This window comes from Lathamus discolor, chromosome 6, assembly GCF_037157495.1.
Source record: "Lathamus discolor isolate bLatDis1 chromosome 6, bLatDis1.hap1, whole genome shotgun sequence".
In the NCBI taxonomy this organism is placed as follows: domain Eukaryota; kingdom Metazoa; phylum Chordata; class Aves; order Psittaciformes; family Psittacidae; genus Lathamus; species Lathamus discolor.
Genome location: NC_088889.1, coordinates 81,107,943 through 81,132,632, shown reverse-complemented (window position 1 = coordinate 81,132,632; position 24,690 = coordinate 81,107,943). Strand labels below are relative to the sequence as shown.

The 24,690-nt window shown below is 41.1% G+C and overlaps 1 protein-coding gene across 4 annotated transcripts in view; it reads left to right on the top strand.

Annotated features, from left to right (window-relative positions):
* The window catches only part of ADCY9 (adenylate cyclase 9), a 94,538-nt gene that overhangs the window by 49,739 nt on the left and 20,109 nt on the right, over nucleotides 1-24,690 (top strand). For 2 of the 4 annotated variants that reach the window (XM_065684134.1, XM_065684138.1), the window contains exons 3-7: nucleotides 2,588-2,692; nucleotides 7,051-7,268; nucleotides 12,035-12,137; nucleotides 14,520-14,728; nucleotides 22,524-22,683. In XM_065684134.1, coding sequence (XP_065540206.1) covers nucleotides 2,588-2,692; nucleotides 7,051-7,268; nucleotides 12,035-12,137; nucleotides 14,520-14,728; nucleotides 22,524-22,683 — 795 coding nt within the window. The remainder of the gene's footprint in view (nucleotides 1-2,587; nucleotides 2,693-7,050; nucleotides 7,269-12,034; nucleotides 12,138-14,519; nucleotides 14,729-22,523; nucleotides 22,684-24,690) is intronic. The other 2 variants (XM_065684136.1, XM_065684137.1) reach the window with 2 other exon arrangements.

Sequence of the window (24,690 nt, the reverse complement as noted above, 5' to 3'; positions counted from 1 at the left end):
ATGGTTTGGTTTTTTGTTTGGTTTTGGAGGGTTTTTTTAAGCCTGCAGCTTGCTGCGGTAGGGTCTGGAGATAATAATTTGCAAAAGAATCATGACTTACATGCTAAGTATTTTAAATACAAAGCTGTAAACAGTGTCAGTGTAGGAGGAGATGACTCCAGCTCTGCAAAAGAGACTAAGTAGGAGGGGCAAAATTACAGGCAAGTTGAAATATTTTTGGTTTAAATGGTATAAGGGGCTATATTGAATGCAAAGGATGACTTTCACATTTTGGGCTTAAACGGATATTCTAGCCGATAAGAACTGTTAAGGAAAGTCAGGAAGGCGAATGCGACAGTAATTGATCCATGAAAGGAGCTGTATTTCCTCGTCTCCTCCAGTGTATCTGTAGTTCATTTAATTGCAAACCTTGTTGCAATATGGATATCAATAACACGCATGTACGTAATTAAAATGGTGACGATAGAGGCTAAAAACTACAAGCAAATCTATAATAGCAACTGATTTTTTTTAATGAAAACACTGCATCATGTTTAAGTGGTTTTGGTATCTGTTAATTTTCCCTATCATATTTTATGAAATCCCTTACTTGACAGGGAATCATAAACTGTCTTAATCATCTCTTGGTATGAAAACAGAAAGTACTTTTGCTTGTCTTAGTGTTTTCTGAAAGTGCATTAATGTATTATTCATCATGATGAGGTCACGTACACACTGAGCTTGTGTGAATGTCTGTAACAGAGGATGAAGTTAATGATGTTGACTTGAACACATGGGGTAAGTCAGATGGACTTCCACCTTTTCCCAGGAAGTTGGGCTTCTTTTCCGAGGATTTTGTCCTCTGGATTAACCTCAGAAACGACGCATTTGAGGTGATCTTGCTGATTTGTTAGCAAGATCGAACAGGGAGTATTTTCTTTATTTTTTGTTAAGGGGTTTTGGGTTTTGTTACCACTAACTGACTTTTGCCATGGATACATCTACTGACTAATGCTGTAGGAGCACAGAAGGCTCATTAGCCCATTGTCATATTGCTTTCCACAAAGTGTCCAATACGTTCATCATATTTAGTCCTAAATTATTTTTAAACAAAAACATTTGAGAACCAACTTCATTGTTTCCCCAAGTGTGCTGGTATTTCTTCTGACTGTACAAGTTCAGAACATGGTATGAATTGCTTATCTGATGCCAAATTAAGTAACTCATAATTTCAGTGCCCTGGACTGGGCCATACCCATGAAGAAAAGCAGATAATCTGCTGGCTGCTAAGGAGGCTCAGCTTTCATGAAAGCCTTTGAGAGGCATTGTTGAGCGTTTAGGTGGATTGGCAGCCACAGGAAGAGTGGGCTGGGAGAAATGCTGTAACATCCTGAGAATTAAACAACCTGCATTACTCTGTTTCAGGTGTGACACCTGAGACTGATATGGGTGAAAAGTCAGTTCTGACAAGACTTACATGCTGGTCTCTGAAATTGGGAGTGAACCTGAAGACAGAAGTTGTTGTGGTTTTGGATCAGGAGAGTAAGACTAGAGGGGCTAGAACAAGTCCCTCCTGAGTTCAAAATAAACAGATATAATGAACAAGGGATGTTGAGTTTGTGAGAAAAGGCTCAAGTTCCTTGTTGGGAAATTTATCGAAATGTTCAGTGGATCACCTACCACCATTTAGTGGGCCAAATTCAGTATGTCATTCCCCATTACTGGTGTCTTTCTACTCATGAGTAGATTTCCAGCAAGTAACAGCAAACTGTCTCCAGAACAGTGGAATTGCCAATGGGGATCAGACAGAAAGTCCCTCCGATGAGGGATCCTTCCTGTATGTTGCCAGGACTGGAGAAAAGGATGAAGAACTTGCAGGATACAGACAGGGGGTGAATTCCCATTAAGATCAATGTATTTTAACTCTAAAGGGTTAGGTTGTTGTAAAAGCTGAAGTGTGACATTTTAGGTTGCTTCCAAAATGTATAACCTGCAACTGTTACAGGTCCTGATGGCTTTGTGTTCCTTGTTTCTTGTGACATCTGCTGGGTGTTAGGGTTCAACAGTGTATGAGAACCTGAGCTCCACTCTATGGTCTTAGAGCACTGTATGAAAAAGTATTTCCCTTTATTAGTTTCAGATTTGTTGCTTTCCATTTTGCTGTTCTGTTATTCATAATGCATCATGGTGTTTCGTGCTTTTATTTGAATTTTGCTGCATGCTGTGCTAAGTCTTCACTCATAATGATGTTCAGATCCTTTTGCAGGCAGATTTGAAACAAAAAAGAAGTGGACTTCTCTTACTACAGAGTATTTTATTCTTCTTGGAGAGGTCCTTTGCTAGTATGCAGTGATTATAGTGTTTCTGTGATCTTACACTAGTAAACTTCCCCTGGATTAGATTTAGCTTCAGTAAACAGAAAATCTGTGATTTATTTTTGAAGCAGTGCATTCTGTTCCCATTAAATTTTGCTCCCTGCTGCCCCTTCTGTAGCTTTGTTTATCTTTTAACCATGCTGCAAGTATACAAGTGGACTAAATTACAAATTTCATAATACTTACGAGGACATCAGAACATTTGTGGCTAAAATTTTTTTGTCTCCTTGCAGCCTTGCCCTTCATGTAGTACCACCCTTGCTCCCCACTGTGATGTCAGCATAGAGGAAGGAGCTATCCAAAATGGTTGTCAGGATGAGCATAAAAACAGTACGAAGGTAATTTAAGTATTTCTCGCTTCCCTTATTTCCCCTTATTTCTCTGCTTCAGTTAGCTTTCTCTTTTTTGCATTGCTGTTCCTTTATTCAAGCTCTTAAGCAGCAGAACTGATTTTGGTTTTGAGCAGATGTTCTAAAATTTAGTTGAGCTCTCCCCCAAATTTTTGAAATCATTAGTAGTTTTATGACCCCAGTTTGATACTGAGAATAACCTAAAATCGGACTCTTTAAGTTATGCTGAGAATAGCCAAAGCAAGTGGGACAAACACTCCCGCCGCGTTCTCTATCCCTTACACCCATTGGCTGTGTGTCATCTAGCCACAAGTTACACATGTCTCGCCAGTGTCTTCTGCGTTGTAGCTCTAAGACAAGCCATTCCTGTTCATATGCCCAGCTGAAATTCATGGCCTTGAAGTCTGTTCACATACTTTTTCTGAGCAACAACTGCAGTGTCTCAGCATGCTACTGCCCAGATTCCTTTCCTTGCCTGTTGCTTTGATGTTCTTGCAGTAGTCACCTGCTTCTTTAGAGTACCAGACATTGCTGGTTCATCATCTTGTTTGTGGGCTTCGTAACCTCTCCGCTCTATCTGTCATCTCTCACTCCTTCCTGCATATTAAGCTCCTGCCTAATGCAGATTGGATACCAGTGTTCATCACCTGATTGTTATATTTTCAAATAGGTTTAATGCTTTCTCTCAGTGGGCAGAATTGCTTTATAAACACGCTCAGAGCCATCTTATTCTTCACATCTGTCTTTACAACTCTTCTCACTCTTAGAGCTAATTGAAACCCTTGCCAGCACTTATTCTACTGATGAGCTACTACATTAATCTGTGTTTGTCCTTCTACTCTCTGTCTGTATTTGACCTGTTGTCTCTTACACTGAAATCGTAAGCTCAAAAGCAGAGAGTGCCTTACTGGGCTGAAACGGTATGTAACGCAGTAGACCATGTTCTGTGCCAGGGTTCCTAGGAAACAGCTTGAAAAAAAATAAAATTATAATCCCTTCGTCTCTGTGAGAAATATTTCAGAGTGGCCAGCAGGTACGGGTCTCAAACCAGCATGAGATCCTTAAGACAGAAAACGTTGTGGGAGATATACCCAGGCTGCCAAGATGGTATGCATGAGACGCTTCTTCCCCAGGCTGCCTCTACCCACATGCCAGGGAACTCCAGGAAGTGACTGCAAACAGAGATTTTCCTGAGGTACCAATGTCATGTGTTGTCTTCATCAGAATTATCATTTAAGATTCTTCCTACTACAGGTGTATTAGTTTCATGTGTGTTAATGAGCAAGTCATCTAACCTTGCTTAGAAGAGGTCTGCACAGTGCTGGATAAAATGTCTGTCATTTCACTGGAAGAAACACAAAGTAGAGACCAAGTCACACATGTCCTTCTTTGATTTGGTTGTTATTGCTAAGGCAAAAATTGCAGCAGTTAGGTGGCTGTTCAGTAAGTCTGGGATGCCTGTTTAGCTGAAAGCTGAAAGAGCAGCGATGTGCATGAAGTTGCTGTGGTGTTTGGTTTCCAAATCTTCTTTGCAGTTTCAGCTTTCTTGAGAAGAGCCACAAGCTCCCTCTACCCATCTCTGGAGTCTGTTCCCTTCCCATGCCCTGGTGCTGTGCCTGGCCCTGTAGCACTCATGTCCTCCGTCTTAGGAAACATTAGTGATGTTAGCCATGTCCTTGGACCTCCATGGGTCCCAACAGCCTCTGGAGCTTCTTCTTGATGAGAAGAAACTGTTACATGGCGCATCAAACCTCTGAGTGCTCAAAAACACCTATACAGGCTGTTGCCATCAGAAACCACAGTAACATTGGCGCTAACATTTAATAAGTAGGGATTTTCTCCTGACACGCAAGCATTTTCACACTCTAATCCTCTCCTGTTAAGATTAACAGAGTGGAGAAAGCACAGGAAAACCTTGAGCTGACTGAAGGGAAGAATTTTCTTAGGGATTTGAGCTCTTGCCAAGGAGCTAAAGAGAAAAGGCCAAGAGAAGTCCATGCTGACCTTCTCTGAAAGAGCAGGAATTTTCACTGTTTTTCAGATGAACTTGAGTAACAGACAGGGAAAGCAAACAGTGCATGGAGCCCTTGTCTCTTATTTGAGCTGTTCATAGCAAAAATGCTGCACCCTTGGTTACTGCTTTTCAAGTAATGACAACTGCTGCAAGGGTGAGGAAAAGGAGAAAGATTCTTTACCAGGAAAAAAATCAAAGGTGATAACTATGACCTTCATCTTTTTTTGAGGCCTCAAGTTCTGGGAAGTGCTCTGAGCAAATGTAATCCTTAGCATGAATTAAAAAGAACCCCCACCAAACAATGAAAATCTTTAATTTCTAGCAACTGTTTGGACATTTCTCTTTGGTTTGCCTTTGTTAGTACTTCTCATCTCAAAACCAGAGGTTACCCTGACACTGCAACACGTCTTGTGCTCCATAGCGTTGTTCCCTCTGGATAGGCTGGATAACCTGGTACGGTTGCAGGAGGACTTTCTCTGAAGCTGCTGAACGTTTTCCTTAAGGAAAGAAACTGGTGACCTTTTATGGGAGAAGTTCTTGTGTTTCTGGCTTGGCAGGAGTGTCCCCTTCTGTCATACGCAAGCGTCTCCCCAGTCTTGGGACTTGGTTTTGGTCTGCTTTTGCTGAGATATGTGTTGCTGAAATCACCTTTCTCTTCTGATGATTATGGTCTTCAGCAAAACATTGGCAGCACACCAAGGTAACTACTAAATTTCCTATTCTACTTCGTCATCTGCTGCCACTCTGCTGGAAACACCTGCAAGCTTCCAAAACAACTGCTGTGAGTGGTAGAAGGGACTAGACTGGGAATCCTTTCATCGCCTGGCTCCCAGCAAACGGCTCTAGAAGCTCACAGCTCCATCAGGGCAGCCTGCAGGGTGGGGATCCTCCATCCCTCCTAGGCAGGAGGAAGGGGAAGCACAGCCCACCTCCCTCCTGCTTTTCCTGTAGCCCCAGGGAACCATTCCAACACACCTTGTTATGACTTTAGCCCTCGAGGTCTTGGCAAGTTATTGCTAAGTCAAAAAAGGAGCCAAGCCTGAGTGCCTTTTGACTCTTCCCTTCACAAAGTGACATTCTGCTGCTCCATTAGTCATCTGTCTGCACTGCTTGTGTCTGCAGCTTTTGTTGTACCTCTCCATATGCGTTGTTTGCTGGAGAGGGACTTTTTACAGGGGCATGTAGTGATAGGCCAAGGGGAAATGGCTTTAAACTGAAAGAGGAGAGATGCAGATTGGAAGAAATTCCTCCCTGTGAGGGTGGTGAGGCACTGGCACAGGTTGCCCAGAGAAGCTGTGGCTGTCCCATCCTTGGCAGAGTTCAAGGCCAGGTTGGATGGGGCTTTGAGTGACCTGGTCCAGTGGAAGGTGTCCCTGTCCATGTCAGGGGGTTGAAACTAGATGATCTTTAAGGTCCCTTCCCACCTAAACCATTCTGTGATCCTGTGATTGATAATACAAGTAGGTTGAATTAATTCTGCATGGGCAGCCAGAAACCAGGTATTTCTTAACTTTAACTGACTTGATTTTACAATCTAAGTAACATGTTTCAGTGCTTAGTTGGGGTGGTGAATTATATTTATGGTATTTATGGTCACTGTGGTGGCATCCAAGAATATTCTTCTGGAGGAGCTTGTCACTGTCGTGCTGACTGCTGTACAGGCAGGAATGAAGAAGCTTCTGTCATGAGTAGGCTTCAGGATGAGGATAAATGATACGTGATAAATGGTAAGATGGCGGGGGAGATGAACATTCAGATATGCCAAGTTTGATACATGTTTGCATTTGTCACGATTTAAAAATGCAGCATTAATTAATGCAAAGGCAAAAGAAAGCCAGCAAGAAGTAGTATATTTTAGTGAAGAAAACATGGTTTCATTTGCAGGAAGCTCTGTCTGAGAAAGCAGCAGGGCTGTAGTGGTCAGTGGAAGGATCAGCAAGGGCTGACAGAATAAGTTGTCTCATGACCTGTGGAAAGACAGCACAGTCTAAGTAGGGTTTTAAAAACGTTTTTAGAAGCATCTTGTCTCTGAGTGAATGAAGCTGGGGTTTGTGGGTGGTCTTCATTGCATGTGTGAAAATGTACTTTGTTTTCTGCTTCTTGGCACCTTGGTTCCTTGGTTCCAAAGAGAGGCAAAAAGATGCTGCCTAAATCAGCATGCCTTACAGAAGATGTAAACAACTTCAAGGCAGGTGGGGTTAGGTCTTTGACATGAACAGGTAGAAGCTCAGTGTGCTGAGGTAAGAACCTCTTTCAACTTTTGCTCCATAAAATATCTTCTACTTTCTCAGCCACTAATGTTCCCTGTTGTATTTTGCTTTCTGTCATTCAGGGTCCAGGAGGACACAGTCCAAAGACTCAAAATGGACTTTTGAGTCCTCCACAGGAAGAAAAGCTCAGCAATAGTCAAACCTCGCTTTATGAAATGTTGCAGGAGAAAGGAAGATGGGGTGGAGTGAGTCTGGATCAGTCAGCTCTTCTTCCTTTGAGGTTCAAAAACATCAGAGAGAAGACAGATGCTCACTTTGTGGATGTGATTAAAGAAGACAGGTAAGGAAATTAGAGGTGTACAATATAATATTGTGTAAAGGCGAGAAGTCAGTAACAGGGGTCCCATATCTTTAATCTTCATTTGTGTGCTTTTTGCCTAATGTCAATAACTATTTTTAACATATGTCGTATGTTTTCTGATCCTTAGTCTGTACTCTGCTTAAACTGCTGTAGGAACTTGATGTCAGAAACATTCTGTTCAGGAATACAGTAAGCCAGGGTTTTTATCATTTGTGTGGTCAATTGGCATTCTTCAGTCAAGTATTCAAAAAGGAAAAATACTCTTTAAATGACTTGTCATGAAGTTGAATTCTTGTCTCTACATTCAGAAGTCCTCTTATTGCACAGAAGTGTTTACCTTCCCCTGCATTTTAAAATGTAAAATAAAATCTGAACCACAAAACCTCACATTTTTTTATAGAAAAAAAACAACATCTGGTAGTGTTGTGTGACTAATACCTGGAAATCATATTGGACTTGGAAGCATAATTAATAGCAGTGAATTCTCATGCACCTACTACCTACCTACATCATTTTGTGAAGTTCTTCTTTCATTCTTCTGTAAAGAGCTGTTTCAAACGAAAGCCTTATTTAGGGCCCAGGAAAATATGTTCCTCAGAATTCGGTAGTGTGTGATTTCTGTACATGCACAACCATGTCTCCGTTATTATGGCAGTGATTTGACTGAAGCAACTAAACAGATAACTTGAGTTTATTATTATTTATGGTTATTCTAATTTTTTGGTTCACTGTTCCACCCAGATTAAGGGTATTTTATTTAAATATCCTTGAAACTGGATGCTTGTTTAGATTCCAGGCTGCTTGGAACCAAGGACACTGTTGTTTTAGCTGAAAAACTCATTAAAGCAAGGAGAAGTGAGAGGGAGAGATACCAGTCTCTCTCTGGTCTCTTCTCTAGATTTCTTCAGGTTACATTTCTCCTATGGCCAACTTCAGGTAAAATTTAGGGTCTGTCTCATTTCCTCATCCCTTCCCCCAGTGCATGGTCTGTCATTAGTGACTGAGAACAGGTGTATAGCTGGTATTTTCAAATATCAGAAGCGATACAGACTGAGAAAGTCCACATATGGGCAGAAATCAGCAAGAACAAATTGGATTTTGTTTAAAATGTAACTAGCATGCTGCAGATTATAAGTCATAGAAGTAGGTGAATTTATGCAGTTGCTCTGCTGAAGGTATCTAGCTCTGGCCCTTGTGATCCTGATGCTTTCCTCCTCCATTTACAACATCGATAATTTTTCTGATTTGGAAAAAGGAAGAAGTAGGACCATGTGTGGCATCAGTCAAAGCCTGGCTTTTTTTTTGGTCTCAATTAAATATCATCATTACCATATCAAGTGGGCCATTTCTTGTTGCCAGGGAAACTTCTCTGCTGAGTTCAGTTCATGTAAACATAACTTTCCAAAAATAAGCTTCTGATTAATTAGGTCTATGCAAAATGCTTTAAGCCTACCGTTTTACATTAATCTTTCTTAACATTTCTTGATGTGATGTAATAAGTCATTTTAAAAACATTATTGATCTCCTACTGTAAAAATTGCTGGTCTCGACTAAGTTAGTATCTGTGAGGAAGTTTGAATGAGAAACTGGAGTTTTCTCAGGGAGGGGTGGTGAAGTTAAAACTTCCCCATGGTCATTGTAAGTGAAACCCTGTTCACAAGAATAATACTGGAGTTCTGCTGCTTTGGTTTTAGTTACTACACACCCAAAAGCACTGAAGCGTGAGCTTCACCTAGCACTGTGCAGTGATGTGCACGTGTGGTGCACAATGCTGATGTTCTGGTCAGAGATATAAATTCCTATTAACAGAAAGTACCTAACCCAGATATAGTGATAAGGTGCATAAATTAGCCACACCAGCTTCCTGTACATCTGGGAAGAATTAAGCACATCCTAAGGAGGATCTGTGAGCCCGTGCATTGTGTTAGGAAGCTGCCTAGGGCTGGCTAAGCGGAAATGCTGGACACTGGTGATATTTTTCATTTCCCAGCCTCTTTCTAGGGTTTAGGTTTGTGGCTGAGAGTTTCACAAGTGACCACTGGTCTCTCTGCATGCTGAGACGTCACCTTGCAACCTGTGATACCTCAGCACAGTTCCAGCTGTCTTTAAAAACAGTAATAATAAAAGCAGTGTTAGCGCATCATGTTCGTATTGTTGCATTATACAAGATTCCTTTTCATAGAAGTTATCAGTTTTCATCTTCTTATGACTTGATTATATGTATTTGTCAAACAGTATATAGTTTTTTGAGTCTGGCTTTACTAAAACCACTGAAAATATCAAGCTTTGTTCATGTTAATCTGCATGTTACTGTGCATTTTGAAAGAAAACTGTAATGTAAGAGAGCAAAATGTTTAAACTATAATTTAATTGGGGATACCCTCAAAGGATTTTCACTTTTTAGATTTTTATTTCCAAGAAAAATGACATATTCCTTAGGATATAAACCTTTAGAAGAAGTACAAGAAACAAATACTCATGCAGAATCAGGACAGTACTTCCAAATGATCTCTGTAGACTTAAAGAGCAGAAATACCAGGCTCTCCCAGAAGCTGGGTTCTGTGCAGCCCTTCATCCCCTGCTTGGGTCAATTTCCTGTTTAAATACTTTTAAAATCTGTTTGTTTCTTTCATCTCGCACTTCCCAGTCTTACTTGATTGAGGGGAAAATAGAAATCACTTATGCTGGGGAGGCACAGCGCCTCCGTGGAAGCAGATTATGTACTTGACTCTGTTTAGTCAACTAAACTGGAATCTTCCTCTTTGGGACAGATGACAATGGACACGGAGCGGGTCTGGCATGTTTGGCTGGATGACATCAGAAATGCTGCATTTGCCCTGGTTTCATCGTGTTATATGTTCTGTTTCGTACTGCACTGACAAATGGGATTGTTCTTCCTACATCCTTTAACCATTGCAGCTCCAGCACAGCATCACCATTCTCACCATGAGCTCCTCTGGAGGAAGAAAGTGAATTCAACAGTATTAAAAGAGAGGAGAGGAAAGGAAAGGAAAAGGGAAAAGCTTGCAAAATTCATATTATAAGATGAACTTAGAAACATCTTAAGAGAGATGAGAGAGGGAGGGAAGACAAGGAAGAATAAAACAGGGAAAGAGGACTCAAGTGAATGTGTCCTGTCACCTCTCTACAGTATCCTGATGTTTTTCATATTTTTAATATTCCAGCCAAGGCCAGAATGCTTCAAGGTTATAAAGTGTCTGCCATAATCATGGTTGAAGTCTTTTGTCTTGTCAAGCTTCAGTCTAGGAATGTGTGGTTGGTTGGTCTTGCATCTCAAGGAAAAAAGTGCTTCCCACATGACATCATGTGCTGGGAGCTTGTACTTCCAAAAAACCTCTTAGCCAAGTGTTCATGAAAAATAAAAAGAGAAGAAAACAAGAACATCCTCACCCTCAGAGAAAAAACAATTCAGGCACAGGTTAGCTCTGTGGAATATTTCAGCTTCTTCATCTGCTTAGGATTTGATCTTGTGTGCATCTCTGGGGTTTGCTTAGAGAGATCAACTTGAAAATAGCCCACTCTGTTGCTCCAGTGATAGAATTTTCAAGGTAGAAAAAGCACTTGGAAAGAAGCTGTTTCTACAGCTTCAAAACCAGCTAGTTCAATGTAAATAACAAGTGCTTGAGAATGAAAGGAGTTTCATAGCAAGCGCCAGTGTTTGGAAGCCTCAGATGAGGGTGGCACAGAAGAGAGTGTAATGGGCGGTCCCAGCAATAAAGTGGTATAAGCAGACTTGACCTTACTCTGTGACTGTCAGGCACAAAGCGCTCTGTGCACTGTAAGTTGAGTCTTTTCAGCTCTTTAACACCTACTGGAGAAAGAAAAGGTTTGCACACCAAGTGCTATAGGTGTCTTTAGAAAACTTTCAGAAACCTCTGACAACTAATGTAAAACTCAAAAATATTCCACTTTTGCTGCAGAGGATGAGGCATAGAAACAACTTTTAATGATTGAGGTCTCTTCTATGATTTTTTTCTGCACCTGACACTGGAAGAGAAGGTGAAAGAGTGCATAAACACCTGCTGGTAGATGCTGCCTCCTGCTTTGTTAGTCCTAGTGAGCTGGCTTTATTATTTGTTGGTGCCTTTATTGATGATTCTGGTGATTTCAAGTCTTCTGTTTCAGAACTACATTTAAGCTACCCATCTCTTCAGGTTCCGTTTCTCCACGGCGCAGATCATTTAACACTGGGAATGTTCCCAGTTGAGTTACTGAGTTACTTTAATTTATTTGAAATAACAAGAAGGTGCTGATTTCTAAGATGGACAGTGTGTTTTGTCGGGTTTTTTGTTCCCCTAACAGTTTGTCACCTTTGTCATCCTTGGCTTGCTTTGAACAACAGAATTCCACCCAAGACACAAATACCCCACAGCCACACATCTCCTGAGGCTGTGCCTCTGTAGCAGCAATTAACCTTTATTACTTGCTGGCTTATTTACAATTAGCTGTAGTCATCTGGGGTTACAGTTGTTAAGTTTCTGGAGGGACTTGTTAGTCTCTTTCTGAAAGTATGAAAGTTTGCTCTGTCATTTTTTGTGTAAAGTATTTCCTTTGACTGAGCAGCAATGCGTATAAGTATGTACCTCAGTGACCAAGAGCAAAGAAAACTTACAGGAACTTCATAGCCAAGTACCAGTGTCCCTAGAAACAGAAACCATAGAAGGAGGAGCTCTCAAAGAGTAATAGCTGAATTAACTGATGTTGATACCATCTTTTCTCTCTAGCCTCATGAAAGACTATTTCTTTAAACCGCCAATTAACAAGCTGAGCCTGAACTTCTTAGATCAGGATTTGGAGATGGCCTACAGAACGAGCTATCAGGAAGAGGTATGTTTCTCTCAGCATTGGTTTCTTTTTGTAATCTGTCTAAGCAAGTATCTGCCGTTGTTTTTAACACTTTTTGTTGCAGTTGATGACAAGGGTCATGAAATGTCTGATGTGATTTACTACTTGTTATCGCTGCCTCTGGAAACAGTCTCCTTCCAGTTTACCTGTCTTGTGCCATTTCTAGTCTAGCATTTGGGCTAGAAGTACATTTTCACAGTCCACCAAGATATGCTAATATAATACGCTAATACTTCTTACTTGCCTTTTCTCCATTTTCAGGTTGGTTAGGGCCAAATGCTACTTGCCTCCTCATCAAATATCCTAACTTTCAGAATGGTAACTGAATTTGATCCTTGTTCATGTCACAGTCTCACAGTTGTCCCTGTGGAACCCAAACCTGCTCTGAACTCAAATGTCCTGAATTCTGTTAAGTGTGCTGCATTTAGAAACAGGCAGTTCAAATCACTGCATAATTCTGAGAACAGTGAGTAAATCGTAAGAAACTTGGTGCTTTCTTCAGTATTCTGCACCTAGTGTAAAAAGTCCTTACTTCCTTTGGCAGCTAATAATATTGCAGGCTTTCCATATCAGTAGATATTTGCTTGTTTTCCAGTGATTACAAATGAGATTTAACCTTTTGGGTTTGTTTTTTTCTTAATAACAAAGAGAAGCATAGTTGTGTTGCTGTTCAGTTTGCTCACTTAGTTCAGGAGCTCCGTACTCATCCCACAGCACCGTGTTCTAGTGGTATCTCTCCGAATAAAGCTTATGTAGCAGTAGCAGAGAGAAATGTCCCATGACATACAGCCTGCAAATACGCACAAGCTATACAGAAAACAGTAAATCAAGTTCTTCTCAATGGAAAGATTGGAAAGAGAAGTGAAGCAGTGATAGGTCAATCTATATATGTGTGACTATTACTGTAGATATCTAGGAAATTCCTAGTATGAGCAGGAATGTGGTCTGTGCATTTTGTTAGTGCCAAACTATTAATTTGGAAATTATGTAGAACTCCCTGGAAATGGGAATCTTCACTTTCTAGCAGTAACTGCAGCACTGGGCAAAAACCTGTTAAAGCCTCAATATTAGCATAAAACTGGTCCAGAACAACAACAACAACAAAATCTTCCCTTGGAGAGTGAAATGATTTGTCAGCACTTCTAGTTCTTCTATTGCCTTGCAGTAAACTGTTGCTGAGAGTAACTTCCAACACGACTGAACTGACCTCTAATCTGGCTGCATGTGTGTTTGTGATCATTGTCCGTAAGCGGCTGTACTGCCCAGGAGCTTGCTTAGCCTGTTCTTGTTTGGAAATTAGGCACTACTTTACACTGTTAGAGCATCTTTAATGCTGTCACTTCAGGGTACAGTGCTGCTTTCATTAATTCAGTTTATGTGACTTTTTGTGTGGACTAACAGGATTATGCTACAGCTCTCATTAAAAGGTAATTTTGGCACTGAAATGATGGTAGCTGAATTTATTAGGTTGTGTAGAGGGTACAAACGAGGAACAAGTTCATTTTCCCAATATTGCTAAGTGCAGATAGTGTTATGAGGAGCAAAAGAAATTCCCAGTTGAACCAGAATACTCAAACTGAGCTACTTCACAGTGATATTGATAACATACTTTCTGGTTTTCTTTGGAACTTGCTCTCTGTGGTCCCTTGGGCAGACATAAACACTCATACAACAGAGCCAATCGAAGTAAGCCGGGTTGTGAAGCTCATGATCTCGTTTTCAGCTGGACTGGCCAAAGGAGCACACAGCACAGCTGCACAGCAGTGCAGCCAGAATGAGATGGGATGGGAATGTGTGGTGAGGGGTTATAGAAGAACAGAACTTGATGTCCTGGGCTCTGATCAGTGCAGATTACATAGCTTCCTGATGGCTGCTTTTAGTCTGGGCTGAAAGGGAGATGTGAACTCTGCCATGAGCAAGAGACTGTTTCTGTAGAGTCGTGTTTGGAGGGTTATTTAAGCAACCATCGGAGCATTGTAAATTGAAATATTTTAAATTAAAATCCTTGAAGAAAACTTCTTACAACTTTATCTCCTAGTAATTATGGGGTTTATGTTTCCTTGCATAGAATAGACACTTTTCATATGGTTTATTTCTCTATTATAATACTCTATAAAAATCACCCCAGACCAAAAGGCCAGTGTTTTTTTCAAATGCAGACTTGTTCTCCAGGAGCTGATGGCTGTTGAACTACCTCTGCTGTCTCTTGTTTCAAAACAGTACTTACGCTGGATTAATGAAGTGGCGAAAAGTTCTGTATTCCTTTATTTGGTTTTGTGAGCTGCTGTTTATGGCACAATCAAATTCAGCAAAATAGCATTTATTCATTTTTATCCCTTCCCTCAATCCCTGTATTCCACACAGGTTATAAGGAATGCTCCAGTGAAGACATTTGCCAGCGCTACCTTCAGCTCGCTTCTGGACGTGTTCCTCTCCACCACAGTCTTCCTTATACTCTCTATCACGTGTTTCCTGAAACATGGGATGGTCACATCCCCTCCACCACCTGGAGCAGTCGTGGTGTTCATCATCGCCATCCTGCTAGAGGTGCTGTCCCTTGTCATCTCAATTAGGTAAATAAAGCATAAGAAAGTCTTGAAATCATAGGGAGAACTGAAATGGTGGGAACATTTTGTTTGACAATATCCTGGGAACTCACTTGGAATGGTCTGTTATATTTGAAGAACAGTGCTAGTGAAGACAAGAAGGCTTGAGGCAGATCTTGTGCAAAGAGAGGTCTAGCTACAGAAATTACACGAGAAAAAGGTGACTCTGATAGAGGCCACTTAAAGAAACAGAATCTGCACACCATGCCTACCCCTTATTGTTCCTTGTGATGCTACACACAGCTGTATACCTTCTCCTGTCACAGGGCCTTCAGAGTGAGGGAGTTCAAACTGAAAACTTATCTGTCCTTAAAATAAAAACTTAAAATTCCCAGCTAAAAGAACACCATTCTGGTGTTAAAACTGAAATAATTTAACAGAAATGCAAGGAACAGTCCTTTTCTCAAAGCAAACAAACAGGAAAAGTAAAAAAAGTGAACAAAAGAGAAAAGTCATTTTGCCTCTGTCTAGAATTAGTTCTCTTTATGATCTCTATTTCAAGTCTCATGGATTTAATAGTCAAATAGTTTTGTTTTCTCTGTTTGACACATAATTGGAGTTCAGCATTTCCCCTGACTCCTGGGCTGTGTGGCAGTCCTTGGGAAGGGAAGTGGCGCTGGTTTGTCCCTGCAGAAAGGGTGGTTTTGCACGCTGGCTTTTCACAGCCTGCAGTGAAGAATCCCTGATCCCTGGAATCCTTAAAGGTGTCCCTGCAACCCCTGCACCTCAACCCCTCCTGTGCCCTTGGAGGTGAGACCTGTACAAGTATTCCGTAAACTCATGCTCTCCTGGGTGTGTTGCCTGATTTATACAGATACTGCAGGTAGCCTGTTATTAACCCAGATGATAGACCTAATAATAAGTTGCTTGTTTGTCTATACTTGTGAGAGCAACTTTATTCTGCTCTTTTCATACCCTGTTTTCACTGCACTTTCTCTTGCACAAGAGCATGTTAGAAAGGTTGGTGTGTGGAAATGCATGTCCTACATGTAGTTCTGCAAATCTGTCGGGTATGGGTAAGTTAAAATGGTTTTGTAATTACAAGTTAGAAGCCATTCTGCTGTTGTTTAGAAAGGAAACAAGAGATTGCAGTTTGGCTTATTTTGGCTTCTCAGGGTCAAGGTAAAAAACACTCAATTAGTACTTAAGCCACTGAAGCAAGCTTTTAACTCAGTGTGTGTATAAATGTATATGCATACATACATGAAAGTTGGCATGTAGGAGTAGACAGAGGTCATTTATGAACAATGGAAATGCTTTTAAGGGTAATATTTCTTACCAGGTGTCATTGAGAATTGCAGTTTGAATTGTGTTGTGGTTCTGGAGTTTTTAGAAATTCTGGGCAGTCAGGAAGTGTGAAGACCTGTATTGGGAGATGGTTGAACTGGTAGGACTGTCATTCTAGTGTATCCTACACTGGATTATCTATTGCTCTGTCCTCTCTCTTACATCAGAAATACATTTTCCCCTTTGCAAAACAATGCCTGTACTCTGTCTTGGGTAGGGGGGAAGGTTTTTTGTCAGTTTAATGTGGCCAAGCAGCTCTTCAATGGCACCAGTAGGGGAGTAGGAAGGCAGCAGTGAGCAGCTAATCTGCGTTCAGTGACCATGGTATTGTACCTTGAATTTGTTCAGCTCTGGCTAACTCAGCCATCACTTTGCAGAAGAGTTAGTTTCTGATCTCCTGGTATGTTTGGAGAAAGCTCGTGTTCATTCACCTTGCAAGTAAAGTTTTACTCCATTTTAGTATTTTTCAGTTCATTATTGTTCCTGATAACGATGTTGAATTTGCCTTTTTTATTTTGTACATTTAAAAGAAATATTACTATCATCCTGAAATTTTTGTATGGAGGTACATAGGGGTTTATTTCAGTCCTGTTCTGTAATTGGTGGTTTATGGTTTCTTAAGGAGAAGGAAAATTGTTTTCAATAGGCTACCTGTATAGTTGAGAATTCACAAAGAGGTTTCGTCTTTCTGAGCTGTGTACAGCCTTACAGGGGTTTAAGCTCATGGCAGCACTGTGTTATTGAGAGCCATGCTGTAGTGAGCCTGGGCTGTCACCGAGGTGAGTTTAAGTGGCTTTATAGTGTTTTCTTAACACTATTTGGTTTTGCCACTGACATTTCTAATATTTTCATGAGACACTGTTGGCTTAAAGCCCAAATTTTACTTCCTAAGCTGGCTTGGATGCCTCGTTTAAAGTCAGTGAGATTAAAAAGGAAGTGTTTCAGGATGACTCCAAAGTCTTAGAAGAATATATATTTTAATACTAACCATTCTTCTGTGCTTAATTCTCATTTGAAAAATGGATTGAGAAACGTCTCACACTGTGGAGAACGCCAGTAGCCAGCCATCAGAACTCACATCATCCCTCCTGGCATAATAATAACAGGTTTTCAATAAACACTGTACTGACACATGCAGGACTGTCTTCATCCAAAGGTGCACTCACAGGTTTGGGCACATGGAATACTGCAATTCCTGCGCAACTACTATGGTTGCAGATGATTGGTGGTCACTAGCACCTGCTGCACTCACTGGAGTCAGGCTGACCATTAATCTTAAGACCCCACAAATTCTCCTGGTTAGTTTGGGAAATGGAAATCACAGGATGGGATAAGCGATGGCTGCCCTTCCCTGACCTCTCCATCAAGTTGGCAGTTGAGTAGGAGCTTAGGAATCAAGCCACCATGTATTCCTTGCTGCTGGAGCCCTTGTTGTGCAAGTGAGAGAGAGATGTGTTGCTCCTTTCTTTTGGTGGGGGGGAAGTGTCTGCAAATTACTCTGTATTTACTCCACAGTTACAAACAGTTGGTTCTCAGGAGCTTGCTACCCTGGGCTCACATTCACAGTCTTTCCTATAATAATGAGATATAATTAGTATTTGGCTTAACTCTGATCACACCTAAGGTAACACCTCAGCAAATCTCTTTAACGTATGAAACAGGATAATCTCAGATCTGAGTAGGTCTTACTCGGATACCTTCTTGAAAATAGCCTCATACTGTACATCAGTTTGTAGATGAAAGATCTTAGAAGCTTTCTGGTAGGTTTTCAGTTTTGAATGTAATGGCAATGTCATATTTGGGGGGTGGAGGGTGCTTTTGTAGGAAAAGCTATCTGTTTTGGCTGGGAGGGCTTTATCTTGTTTGGTTTGAATTTCCTATATGTATTTACTTCATAGTAAATACATAAAATATGCTTTTGGACTGCTCAGGGCTCCACAACCTATGACACACACTTCTGTATACTTCCCTTGAGCACAAAGAAGAAAATCATCTTCTTCCTCTTCAAAGTGAGGACTGCTCACTCTGACCGCTCGTTACTCACAGAAACAGTGCAGAACTTCCTGTGCAGAAATGTCATCCCAAATGACAATCACAAAATACCACTGAGATATCTTAAGGGAGGAGATTGGATTACAATGCTGGGCACAATCCCAGAATTTCAGGAAAAAGGATTATTTTAGGACCAGAAAATTCTTGCCTAAGTTTCTTATTGTATTTCCATTGTCATGATGTGAAACACCCTGTCTTTAAAATCAGTCTAAACTCTTAATTGAATCCAGGACTTAGCCTAGGAAGTACTCACTCTTGTGGCTCAGAGCTTCAGTCCAGCTGCAGGAGTGGGAGGGGAGAGCTCTATCGCTGCTCATACAATGTGAAACAAGTTGAAACTCCTAAGTTCTGGAAGAGAGGTCCTCATGGAGCAAAGCTTACAAGGGAGAAGGATGTTTTGATTTCTCTGAAGTGTCTCATAATAAGTTATTGGAGTATCTGTAGATGAGGATCCAACTGTTCTCACAAGTGCCAATCTAAAATTACCTGTATAAAGCTGCGCACAAAAAATGGCGTTTCGTTTGTAAGCATGTGGGAGATGCCATCTCCTGTTCTGTAAATGTAGTGCAAAGAATGTCCCGCCTGCTTGAAATGTGGCTACTTTGACCTTCATGAGTAAAGGTGAAGGGTAAGAGGTCCTAAAGTTCTACTATTTTGTAAAAGTACCTTTGGAAACGTCATTGAACGTACAACAGTGTGTGAGATTTCAGTTGGGATTCTTAGGAGTGCTTCCTTCTGCAGGAGTACAGCTAAAAGACATAGAATCATAGAATGGTTAGGGTTGGAAAGGACATTAAGACAATCTAGTTCCAACCAGCATCTGTCCACTATTTTAGCTGTAAATACAGGATTTTTGTTAACTAGATACTTCTGACATTTAGTTCTTGTTCTCAAGTGAACCTTGTTATAAATAAGTTTGCTTTTAAAAAAAGTGGTGCTTTAGATAACATCCTTCAGCGCAGACTTCTCAGAGAAGTGAGGCCACAGTAGTGGATATTTCAGTGCTGTTCAAAGGAGTGAGAGGTGGGAGCACTGCATAAGTTGATTCATGAATTTTGAAGAACCTTTCTAGAGAGCAAAAAATTATCTTCTGGATGAAGAAAGCAAGTACGGTAGAATGGGGAACTGCTCTTGTCCCACAAAACAGCCCTTTGCTTGGCACTTCCTGGGCTTGCTGAAGTAGCACCCACGGTCTGTCCATAGCCAAGACCCTGTGGCAAACCAGTTGGTTTTCCTGAAATTCCAAATGACCAGGAACTGAAACTGTTTTCTGCAACTAGAGCCTAATGAACAGCTTCTGTTAACACCATGACTGATACAGAGTATTGATGCAAGGGAAAACAATGTATTCTGTTTGCCTTTATTTATTTCTAACATCTGTGGCTTTGGTATTTAATATCCCACCAAACTGCTGCTGTGCCAAAAGCTTTTGATGTGAACTATGGGAATTGATTTTAAACTGCCAGTAAATACAGAAATGATGATAACATTCTCCATTACCCATTAATCATTTATGTCAAAGTTACTAATTTGAACTCCAGCTTGTGTAAACATCTTGGATGCTTTAGCATTTAAGCCCTGTTGAGCTACCCACTGACACGGCATTATTTACTGATACTGCCCTGTAGCCATTAAATCTGTCTGCAGCTCTCCTTGCTGTCTGGTTTTAATGCACTTCTTACTTCCTGCAGTGGAAGGGTTGTGCTGTATTCCCAGGCTTTTGCTGTTTTGTGAAGGATGATATTTCAATTGTTGTAATTCCAGAGTGCAGAAGATTGTGATAAATACTGGGGGGTGGGGGGGGTGCGTAGATAAAAATATCAATGCAAGAAGGTAAAATATCAATGCAAGAAGGTAAAATATCACAAGAAATATGGCATTGTCCTGGAATTTGCAGTAGCTTTTTTGAAGCACACAGCTGCCTAAATAAAGAAGTGTCCTCATGGCAGGATTTGTTGCTATAGTTCCCACAAGAATTTGTCCTGGCATAGAGGCTTGGCAAAAAAACATTAAAACTAGAAAAGCTTTCTGCACCACGGAGCCCCTGTTGTGTGGGTTGGGGCTCCGTGGTGCAGCAACATGTGCTGAGAGACATGAGCTGCACTGGGTATCTGCCACAATTTCCGTGCCACAGAGCTGGTTCCTGTGCCAGCCTGCATGGGAGCGATGTGGAACATCACGTAGAGCGTGTGCAGAGGTGTCGATGATCTGCCTCCTCAGATCTCACTTCTCTGGGCTTCTCACCCAGCTGCCAGCAGGAGCACCGGGATGCAGCCTGGCCCCAAGAGTGCTCAGCTTTGTGGCCCAGGTTGGTTTCCTTGAAAAAGAAGCTGTGGCTGCCCTATCCCTGGCAGTGTTCAAGGCCAGGCTGGACGGGGCTAGGAGCAACCTGATCTAGTGGAAGGTGTCCCTGCCTGTGGCAGTGGGTTGGAACTGGATGAGCTTTAAGTTCCCTTTCAACCCAAACCAGGCTGTGATTCTATGATTCCTTTCTCACGGTTCAGCCATGTAAATGCTAATACTAACTTGTAGGCTTTGGGAGAATTGACCTTAATTTTCAGAGGCATGAACTCGAGTGGCATTTTCAGAAGTATTTGTTACTGGGTGAACTGGGCTGCCACTGAAGACAAGGCAGAGTTCTGTCACCCATGTTAGAGGCAACTGAGTCAGGACAGTGTATAACACTTCAGAAAAAACAATTCTTCGTTTATAGTTTTTTATTAATTTCTTTTGCTTTATATACTTTTTTTAATTTCTGTGCTTTAGAAATTCTTTTTTATGATGGAATATAGCTGTCATTTTTCGTGCAAATGTAAGTCCATTAAACTAGGAGCTAGCAAATCTATGAGCACCCTCTCGTGGAGTCCTGATGTATTACAGCGTCTTAATCCTGTTACCACGAATTTCTCTTTTTCTATGCATTTAAGTGTAATTTCCCGATTTTAATATATTAAATCAGAGAAAAGCTCTCGAAGCTTCAGAAAAATGCTTGGGGTCCTAAAATTCTCAGCAGTCTGGACCAGAGAATTAAAATATCAATCATAAACAATACATATTTAAAGCTGTGGAATAAGTGTCAGATTCACATAAAGAACTTCAAATTTATTCTGGTTTGTGTCAAGCTTTTATCCAGAGTAATACCTTGTATTTTAGATAGCAGTGTTAAAAAATCAGTGAGGAGCTTTTCATCTTTTAAAAGTTGTAGGCGATACGGAATAACTTGTGTAACTTTAGAGATGGTGAATTTCATATTTAGCTTATGTTGTATTTGTTATTTACTGTTTGGGCTCTGCTGTAGTCTGCTGTTACAAAAGCAGAATTACCTGCCTAGACTGATTCTGATAATTACATACATCCACATGCAGTGGCTTTGAATGAAGCTGAGTGTACTATGTTACCTCTTTATGGGTTCATAAAAATAATTAGGAACTTGAACTGCAGTTGGAATTTTTCTGGAGTGAGTAATGGCTTTGAGCTGTAAGAAGGAAGTTGTCCTGAGGATTTGTTTTTGTAGATAAATAACCTTTTTCTATGCCATATCCTCGAGCATTAAGTGTCCTTTTACCTTTCCTTATTCATTTTAACAATTAGAAATGCTCTCATTTAAGAAGTATCTCCGTTAAGCTGCTCTCCAGAGCTCTTCCAGTTGGCTCCTTCAGCACTTCACAGGTTTGGGCCATCACTTTATCAGCAGCTTGAGGCAAGAACCGTTCCTTCCTGCGTGCCTTGCGCGGAGCCAACTGGGTTGCTGTGATAGATCCCGACAGGCAGCAGAGGAGCATGCCAGCTGGCCCCCGAGGTGCTCATCCCAACTGCTTCTCGGGCTCTGCTGCCTGCCGTGGGTGCCAGCTCTCAGCCCACACTCCTCTTCCCCTTCCCTAATGAGAGGGAATAGAGTCTGATTGCAGACAGGAACTTCTGTCTCGGTGGTTGTAACTGGGAGAACTGGTTTTAATTGCAATATAACGTGAAGATGGTATGGGTTTGCATGGCCTCTGAGTGACTGAGCTCTTAGCAGGGCATACAGCCTTCTTTTTCAAACATTTCTGGTGTTATGTTACGGGGGGTTTTTTTAGCTTGTAAAAGCTTTCTCCTCTCCCCACCTGCTTTAAGGCTAAATATTTATGAATGGAGAGAAATCTTCCCTATGCTTGCCTCCCAAGTAAGTGAAATTTGGATTTCAGATTGCTTTCTCCAAGCCCACCATCCCACTTGCTGACACCCCTTGTGAGCCACCAACCAGTCATCTTCCAGCAAAGGTGGATCATTCCTAAATTCACCAACAGGTGCTCTGGTGTGTAATGTGCTGCAATTGCTCATGCAGTCTAAGTGAAGGATTAGAAGTTATGTTATTACAGGTAAATGAGATGTACGAAGTGATGGGCTGAAATTAATGCTGGCTCTGGGCTTTCCTTTGTTCCAGAATGGCGTTCTTTCTGGAGGAGGTGATGACTTGCACCAAGCGTCTCCTGGAGGTGATATCTGGCTGGCTGCCTCGACATTTTTTCGGTGCAATCCTGGTTTCCCTCCCAGCTCTTGCAGTTTTTTCACACTTCACCTCTGATTTTGAAACAAATATACATGTAAGTTGTCGAACTCCATTTCATAATCTGACGTTTTGGATCTAACAAAGCTTGTTGCTTGCCTGCTGTCTCCCTTCACCTCCCTCGTGCTTTACATCTGTTTGATACAGATCCCTTAGAGGGATAGGATTTTGTGTGTGATGAAATGCCTAGTTTGTTATGTAAATACAGTCACTTGCTTATTTGAAAGCTCTTCTACAAAAGAGGAGAGGGATGCCTCTGAATGCCTGCCTAGGTGCATGCTTGCATACATATGTTTTTTCTTAGACCGAACCCTTTCTGCAGGTGGTTGTTTTAGATAATACAAATAGTGTAAGTCTTGTCATTGTGTTGTTTCTGGGTTTGATTTAGAGTTTCGTAGCGGGAGATGCTGTGTATGACTTAACATTTTGCCTGCACATTAGTGAATTTCAACAATGAGAGCAGTATTGGCAGTGGATGTTTTTTCATTGTGGAGTTAGATGGAGGAACTTGAAGGAGAGATAGCACATAGAAATGATTACTGTGCTGTGCAGGAGCTGCAGGAATGGTTAAAGGAATGCAATAGCTGTCTGTTTAAAAAAATTGACAGAAGTTGGCATATTTAGCCCAGCCACAGAAAGGTCCACAGGGGATTTGTTGTCTCCTTTAATAAAACCAGAAGAGGAGAACAAGCGGTTAAACATTAACTAAGGGGAAGAATAGAATACTTTAAAGGCTAACTGTAGCATAAAATCGATGCTTAAAAACTTTGTGAGTAAAATAGACTGGAACCGGAGATGAAAGTTAGTTTTTCTGCAAGTTTCTCTCAGGTAGCACAGTGTAACATCCTTCCTTTCCTGGATCTTCAGGGAATTCTGTTTCACAAACATCTTGCTATTTCAGGGCCCTGGGCGTAGGTAATAACCAGATCCTCTTCATTCTTCCTATTACAGCTTATTACAGGGTATTGGGAAGTTTTTGTTCTGTGGGAGCATATGGACCAGACAGTTTTTGGTCCTTCCCAAATTAAACAGATATTCCGTGATCATCACGGTCACAGAGGAGTGCATTTGATATCCTTTCACACTCCATGTTTAAAATCATTTGCAGCTTTTACCTTTTGTGAATGTCAATTAACCATTTTTAAGCTGTAAAATTTATTTATTTATTTATTCTGTTTAATGATGGTCTTTCTCCATCATGACCACCAGTAAGTGAATTGTAGGAATGTTCTCCTCACACTGAACGGAGGCGAAAACCTTCAAATCTGTCCACTGACTCTGATATCATCCCATTCATCACCATCCTTGATCATCTCTCCAAACATTTACAAAAAATGTTGGAAGAACCATTCTTTAGTGTATTCTCAATGCCTGCTCAGATCAGGTGGCCAGTCTGAGTGCTTCAGGCAGCAGCAGTGAGGTGGTGATGTTTGTAACCAAACTGAGGATGAACTTTGCTTTCTTTCCTCTTGCAGGTCCTCTTAAGTTGTGGGGCTGTTGGCTTACTCTCCAAGAGGTGTCCCAAGTCATCTTTGTGCTCAGTGTTTCAACAGTCATGGAGCTCATGGAAATGAAGTCAATTTATAGAGGGTCAGGTAAGTGTCATATTTACTATGACATGGTTTTGCAAAGTTTTTTTTATTCATAGCATTTTATACCTTCCCTGGATGTAAAATAATTAAGATCAAAATTAACCAAAGCAGCAATGAAAAAAAACTTTCCAAAGCCATGCTTCCATAGTAAAACACAGTGCTTCCTGACCCTCTATAGGCTGGCTCCATGCTGGGGCATCACTTGGGGTGAGAACCCATGCTCTGCCACTTTAGGAGACCTGAAATATGGGGAAAAAAGTAAGTTCAAATTCTGGGGGGGGGGTTTATGGACACTTCTGAAATTCCTTTTATCCATTTTTGGGTCATTCAGAAGAACAACAACTGTGATTGTGGTTTAAAAATGGTGAATTATGTAAGGGTGTTTTTCCATACACTGTGTCTGCTTCTAAATCACATGCTTATTTGTTATGCTACAGAATTGCTAATCTGCA